Source organism: Podospora anserina, chromosome 2 (assembly GCF_000226545.1).
Source record: "Podospora anserina S mat+ genomic DNA chromosome 2, supercontig 2".
Taxonomy (NCBI): Eukaryota; Fungi; Ascomycota; class Sordariomycetes; order Sordariales; family Podosporaceae; genus Podospora; species Podospora anserina.
In genome coordinates, this window is record NW_001914858.1 from 2,144,423 (window position 1) to 2,151,823 (window position 7,401).

General features: G+C 53.9%; 3 protein-coding genes across 3 annotated transcripts; 2 read left to right on the top strand and 1 right to left on the bottom strand.

Moving 5' to 3' along the window:
* On the bottom strand, positions 1-1,437 carry PODANS_2_5870 (uncharacterized protein; the record flags this gene model as incomplete). The annotated part of the gene is made up of 1 exon (XM_001911318.1): positions 1-1,437. A coding segment is annotated over one exon (1,437 nt), but the record flags the coding sequence as incomplete, so codon positions are not given.
* Positions 1,438-4,452: 3,015 nt separating this feature from the next.
* PODANS_2_5880 (uncharacterized protein) lies at positions 4,453-5,337 on the top strand (the record flags this gene model as incomplete). The annotated part of the gene is made up of 1 exon (XM_001911319.1): positions 4,453-5,337. One exon carries the CDS (start codon positions 4,453-4,455, stop codon positions 5,335-5,337), a length of 885 nt encoding a protein of 294 aa, XP_001911354.1.
* A 991-nt stretch (positions 5,338-6,328) lies between these two features.
* PODANS_2_5890 (uncharacterized protein) lies at positions 6,329-7,341 on the top strand (the record flags this gene model as incomplete). The annotated part of the gene is made up of 2 exons (XM_001911320.1): positions 6,329-6,615; positions 6,681-7,341. The coding sequence occupies 2 exons, from the start codon at positions 6,329-6,331 to the stop codon at positions 7,339-7,341; spliced, it is 948 nt and encodes a 315-aa protein (XP_001911355.1).
* Between the last annotated feature and the right edge of the window lie 60 nt (positions 7,342-7,401).

The following is a 7,401-nucleotide window of genomic DNA, read 5'->3' on the forward strand; positions in this document are numbered from 1 at the left end:
GTAGCAAGTTTCACGCATTGCGTTGGGACCCTCCTCCTCCCCGTCATTCAAATGACTGTTCACATTAACCCCCACCCTCAAAAAATCCACCTCCACCCCCCTCAACGCCCTCATAACCGGCGCGTTCCGTCCAAACAAACTTACCACACTCAGATGCCTCCCTTCCCCCTCCCTTTCATACAAAGGACTAAGCCTCAAAACCAACTCCCTCAACCTCACCCCCCTCAGTTTCTCGAGCGCACGCCTCAAAAGATTAGCATACTCCCCCCCCGTCCGGTTCCGCTCCATCTCAATCTCCACCTGTCTTACCAAGCCCCCGTAACGGGACCAGTCAATCCTGTTTCTCTGCCCGTCTCTTCGGCTTCTTGCCGCTCCACCTGTGCGGGCAGCGCTTGGGTCGCGGAGGAGATAGCTGAAGGTGTTCTCCCCGTAGAGGATTTGTATGCCCTGGGCAAAGCTTTGTTTGTTGACTAGGAGGATTCCGATTTCGATTGAGAACTCCCGTTCGGGCTCCTCCCCCATCGCCAGTACGGCGCGTCGGGGGGTGGGAAGATTGCGAGTGCGGGTGCGGCGGGGGGGGGCGCGGATGACTTCTTGGAAGAGGTCTTTGACGGGGATGGGTTTGGGGGAGACGAGGAGGTGGCGGTAGATTTTGGTTAGGATTTCTAGGGGGAGGGTTTGGAGGTGCTTTGGTTTTTGCGGTTCGGAACTCGGGGAGGGAGAGGGAGAGGGAGAGGGAGAGGGTTCAACCACCGGAGCAGGGGGACGAGGTTGGGGACGAGGCTGGGGACGACGGGGTGGGGAATATCGCTCCCCCAGCAGGGCATGAATCTCCCACCTCAAATCATCACCCGTTTCTTCTTTTGGCTTGTTTCGGTCCTGATACCGGGTGGTGGTAGTGCGCTGCGTTTTTGGGGCACGAGGGGGAGGGGGGGGAGAGGGGCTGGTGAGGTCGATGATTTCAAAGCCCCTGTTGACACCAACGCCGGGGGGGTGGGCAACGATGGTATCACCATCAGCACCATCAACAAGGTCGATTCGCCGTTTGACAGCCATGCCGCTTCTCCTGACAGACCGAATCGACCGACTGGACCGCCGACCACCACCACCACCGCCGCCGCCACCCTCTTCGTCATCGCTAATAACAATAACGGGCGGCGACGACGAGGACGACGACCACTGCTCATTCCTGACCCCCATCTCCACAGTCCGCTGCTGCTCAAAGATCCATCTGGCAAACTCTATGCTCTGGAGATTCGGTGCAGCAGCGGAGTGACCAGGGGGGTTGTTTCTAAAGCTGCTGCTGCTGCTGGAGCCAACATTGCTGCCGCCCGTGATCCTAGCCCCAGCCCCGGAGGAGGAGGGGGGCATATTTCTCCCGCCCGGAGTGTTGTTGGTGCCTCCCTGCCTGTGGGAGGCGATAAATCGAAACGACATGTCGGCTTGTGCTTGGGGGCTGAACTTGCTGTGTTATTGCTGTGTCCTTCGGAGTGGGATCAATGTGTGTTGATATGAGAACCGCCAGATGTCATACGACAAGCTGTGTGACCTCTCTTCTTGGTATCAATCCGATTGATATGATGCTGATAGCTTCGTGGTGAAGACCACTATGGTGTTTAGTCTGCCGGGAGAGATGGCAGTGGGCTGGTGCCAGGCTTGTCAAATAGACCGGACCACTTCTCGACGCTGAGCTGCCCAGAAAGATCAGTAAAACTGCTACCAAACACTTGCACACATCCTACATACCTCTTCGTTGATGATAATTATAATCTCTTGTTAAGCCGTTGAGTATGTCTTGCCGCCAATATCAATTGCCCAGGATAACCCGTTGATGTCTCGCTAGTAGAAAAGCCTGCTGTGAAAAAAGACGGGAAAAAATGAATTGAGTCCAGAGAGAAAAAATCTCTGGTGAAGTGATATGTGAAGAAGAGCAAGGGAGCGAGTGAAAACCTGTAGATTAAAATGCGGGCTATCAGCTTGCTCCGCGAGACCCGCGCTGGGGTGAGTTTCGCCGTGTTGTGCAGACTGGAATCCTGACTGATGTGAATTCGTGTCGCCGAGCCCCTTTTAATCAGGTCAAAGACAATCTTCCAGGGGAAAAGGGGGGTTTTTGCCTGCTGTTTTCTGGAAGGCGGCTGGTGGTGTGGAGCTGTGTACCTAGGTAAGGGGGTTATTGTGTAAAAGGGGTTGTTTGATCGGTGACACTTGACGTGTGTATTGGAAGACGATGATGATAGGAGGTGCTGTTATGAATGCTGACAGTCAGGAATGGAGTGGTATGTCCTGACCAGAGCACAAGAAAGCACCTGGAGTGTGTATTGATGGTTAAAAGAAAAGGGAAGAGTGGTGATGGGAAGAGACCCAGGACCATAGAACATGGAAGCAAATAGAGGTAGTGTGAGTGGGAAGGTGAAAAGGTACGGCCGCAGACCACCCAGACCAAGGCAAGAGGCCTTCCCTTGGTGATGGGTGCTGTGGAAGAGTTGGTTTGTGGGTCAAGGTTGAGATGAAAAGGATGGATAGGTCACAGTCAACGAAAGTAAGAAAAGAAAAGTTCGCCAGGTCAGGGTCAAAGCTAGTAGATAAAGATAAAGCATGTGCCTGCCATCTTGACCTTGAAAGGTGTTCCTGGATCAAGGAGCCACATATGATAGCTGTGCTGTGAAAAAGCTTGGTTGGCAGGCGGAAAATAGCTTCGATGGTGATTGCTTGTAAAAGGGGGGGGGATTGTGGACAAAAAAGGGGTGATGAAGGGAAGCTTGGGCTGTATGAATGTCAAATGTAGGCCAGGGCTGGACCAGGAATGGAGTAGGAGCCACCACGTCCTCTGCAGAATCGGGTTGAGTTTAGGTGTGCTGGACTCTGGGCGACGTTGAATCCAGAAATCCATCCCAACTTTGTAGCTCAGGAAAGGAGCCTCAACTTGCCTCAAATTGCTCTTGCCAGATATGGCTCTGGGGAAGGAGCGAGCCAAGTCAGCCAGCCACTGATAGCAAAGGCCATATCAAATCTTGTTTTGACCACAAAGAAACGGAGATATGATCTGAAGTGCGGAGTTTTCACGAGCCCCGCCAGAGCTCACAGGTCGGCCCTCTTCACCATGTGCTCACACCAGGCGGCCCGCTTGAGCGCCTTTGCTCCGGGCCAGCTCGGCGGCGGCATTCTCCATGACGGCCACCGTTTTTCGTGTTTGATCTCTGCATACACAGAACAGAAGAAGGAGATGGATCTCTCAAAGTCGATGGATTAGGTATCCAGGCATTTCGGCAGGGCTATCTTTATCGACATGTCGACATGTTTTGACTCTTTTTGTCACGAAGCAAACTACATGTGTCCACTTCCCGACTCTCATTCTTCAGCATCCATCAACACCAGTAGCACACAGGCTCGGAGCTTCTCTTTAACACGGGCAAGCACAATTCTCGCAGTCTGTCACTAGAAAACTGACACATGTCTTTCCATCCACTCAGGGGCTCAGGGGTAAACACCACCTTACTAGCAAACCCCGTTGCCAGGGCAAACCTCCCAACTACCCACACCATAACCCCCCAAACCCACCTCGATATCGACCAGAACAACAGCCCTATCGATATCACCTCTTCACCCTCAACCACCAACACGAACCCAAACCTCCAACCCCCTCTTGGCATCCGTATCCAAACCCTGTCCCCCAAACTCCCGCCAAGACCTCTACACAGCATCTTTACGCGTCACCCTCCCACGCGTGAACCACTCCCCCGGCACCTCAACACCAAACTGCTCAAAAATCTCACGATGAACCCACCCATCATGGCTTTTTTGCGCGACATTTGTACAAGAAGAAGCCTTTCCAGGCAACCATATTTCGACTCCTGCCAAGAGATATAGCTTTAGATACGATGGGGAATAAAAAGGTTGCCATGGAGCAGGGGTCTTGTGCTTTGGGGTTGGCACAAAAGTGAAATGAGCAGGTGTATGCACGCGACTTTTGCATCTTGGTTGTTGGACACATAAGATAAGGTAGGAGCGGCTTTTCCATCGACAGCACATTGTTCCCGGTGGTCTGGCCATTTCTCAGGCCCGACTCTGTGCCCACCGACAACTAATCGCGATGCTCCTCTCCCGCCGAATCATCACCCTCACAGCCGTCCTCGGCTTCATCGTCGTTGTCTCGTTCTTTACAGTCAAATACGACGGCCATGTCGCCCTGGAATCAGCGGCAAGGTCGCTGACGGGGCAGGAAAAGAAACCTGCGTTTTCAACGATACAGAACGTGGTCTACAACCGGACAAGAGTGCAAGAGGAGGCCAAGTTTGCCTATGTGCAGTACACCACCGATCTGGATTACCTCTGCAATGCCGTAAGTTTTTTCTTTTTTTCTTTTTTTTTTCTCTTTTTTTTCTTTCTTTTTTTTGTTTTTTCCCCTGTCCTCAGGAACATAGGGAAAGTGGGTGTGCTGACTGAAAGGAAAAGATGATCAACTTCTCCCGACTAAAACAATTCAACACAAAACACCAGCTCGCACTGATCTACCCCGACACATGGAACTCCGAGGGCAAATCAGCCGTCTCCGCGAGGCGATTCCGCATCATGAACAAGATCAGAACCGAATACCCGCACATCAACCTGCACCCCTCCCCCGTGCTGCAGCTCCCAAACGGTGATGCCACCTGGGGAGCTTCCATCACAAAGTTCCACGCCTTCTCCCTGGTCGACTACACTCGCGTATTGGCATTTGATTCAGACACGCTAGTGCTGAACAACATGGACCACTACTTCGAGGCGCCGAGGGCGGTTCTTGCCGTGCCGAGGGCGTATTGGTTGGGGGATCTGAGGAATACTTCTCTCTCCATCAACGAGCAGATTCTGGGATCGCATGTCATGTTGTTGGAGCCGAACACCAGGCGCCATGACAGGATCGTCAAGGACGCCATGGACTCGGGTGAGTTTGACATGGAGGTGGTGAACAGGCTGTTTAAGGGCTCGGCGATGATCCTGCCGCACCGGGGACTGGCGTTGCTGACGGGGGAGTTCAGATCAAAGGACCATTCGAGGTACCTGGTTGGGGAAGGGGAGGATGGGGAGGATGGGGAGCAGTGGGACGCGGTTGCGGAGGTCAAAAGAAGCTTTCTGGTCCATTTTAGCGACTGGCCGTTGCCGAAGCCCTGGATGTTCCATACTGATCGGCAGTGGAGGGAGGCGCTGCCGAGCTGTGAGGAGGCGGAGGAGGAGGAGGAGAGGAGGAGAAAAAGAAGGGGAAGGGGGGAGGACGACTGCCCTGACAAGCTGGTCTGGAGGGGGTTCTATGAGGAGTATGACCGGGAGAGGAGGGCAAAGTGCGGGTTCATTGATGAGTGAGGGGGATGCGAATGTTGAACAGCTGGATCGAACACCTGGACTTGGCGTGTGTCAGCAAAACTGGTGTTTGGTCACGGTGACATTTTGGCCAACCAGACACCAAAATTCGCAATCGTGTCGTTGTCGAGGCTCATTCTGAGGCCACGGTAGTATCTCATGCAAGGGCAGTTTGCAGCTTGTTGACGTGACAAGACAAGACCAACGGCATAGGGCGCGGACTGTACATGCTGTGCAGGAAGAGTACATGCCGATTGCAACATTTCTGTTCCCAAACCAACAAATCCAACACCTGCCTCAACGGCCACCGATGACAGGTTGGAGATTGGAGATTGGAGACAGGGGAAGGAAGAAAAGTTGGAGAATGTGGACCGGAAAAAAAAGGAGTTTGGACTCTTGGAGAAACAAACCCCGGTAATAAGCGGACTGGTCCACTCTTCCCGTGTTTGAGACCGCCCGACAAAACAACGGTTGACGCCAGCGGTCCTAAAAATTGATCACGCCCTGCCGACTAGGGGACCTTCCCGAAAAAGGCGGAGGGTCTGTGAGTATCCTGTGTAGCAGCCAACCTGTCACGGGATGTCACCCCCTCTGGAATCCATCAGGTAATAGCGGGAAAAGCTGGAAAAAGCTTCTAGATCACAAGATCACGCTTCTAGCCTGGGTGAAACAAGCGGTTGGCTAATTGTGTCGTTTTCGCAATGCCGAAACATGCACGGAATTGACGAGAAGAACGGTGAGATGTGTACAGAGTAATGTACAGAGCACCTTGATGGCGATTGAAGGCTTTGAGAAACTTATAAAAGGACCGATGGCCCGGGAGCGGACTCGGGAGAGGAAGGGAACAAAGATACATGATCACAGCCGACTCGCTGTCTTGACTCGGGATATCTGAAGTTCTGAACTGGTTGAAAGCTTACCTCCTTATCACACCTTCTTATCATATCAATCTTATCAGTTGCCCGCCTACTTATACCTACGTTACTCAATCAAGATGGATTTCCCACGCCCCCTTTCCATTCATGCTCCCTTCCCCTATCCGACAAACACCACCAAGACCACTCCCATCGTCGCCATGGCCTCCATTCCCACACCTGCGCCCTCTCCTCCCCCATCCACCAAGGGGACAACCACCACCACCACCACCACCACAGCCCAAGACACCCTCCAGCCATGGATCGAAACCCCCCTCATCTACTCGGCCCAAATGTCCCGCAACGCCGGGTGCAACATCTACCTCAAGCTAGAGAACGTCCAACCCTCTGGGTCGTTCAAGTCCCGGTATGTTTCCCCCTTCCCCCTTATCCCCCCCTTGCCTTGTTCATATCGCTAACCCTCCTCCCCAGCGGAATCGGCAACATGATGCTCGAAGCCTCCCAATCCACCCCCCCGACAACAAAAACCCACTTCCTCTGCTCCTCCGGCGGCAACGCCGGCCTGGCCTGCGCAACCACCTCCCTCTCCCTCCCCAACAGCACCGCCACCATCGTCGTCCCCCTCTCCACCTCCCCCTTCATGGTCCAAAAGCTCAAAGACGCCGGCGCCCAAGTCGTACAGAAAGGTCAGTCCTGGATCGAAGCCGACACTTTTCTCCGCGAGGAACTTCTCGCCAAGGACACCCCCGGTGTGGAGAATGTTTACGTCCCCCCGTTTGATCACCCTGCCATCTGGCGCGGGGCTTCTACCCTGATTGATGAGGTGGTTAGGCAAATGCCAGAAGGCCAAAAAATGGATGCGGTGGTTTGTAATGTTGGAGGGGGCGGGTTGGCGAACGGTGTCTGCGAGGGCGTTCACAAGCATGGGTTGGAGGATGGGGTCAAGGTTGTGGCGCTTGAGACCGAGGGGGCGGATTCGTTGTTTCAGAGCACGCTCAAGGGGGAGTTGGTCACGCTGGAGGGGATTACGAGTTTGGCGACGAGCTTGGGCGCTAGGACGGTCAGTGAAAGGACGTGGGAGTGGTATCGGCAGATGAAGGGGGGGGTTTGTCTCGGGGGTCGTGACGGATAAGGAGGCTGCGGAGGCGTGTGTTAGGTTTTTGGATGAGGGACGGGTGATGGTTGAGTTGAG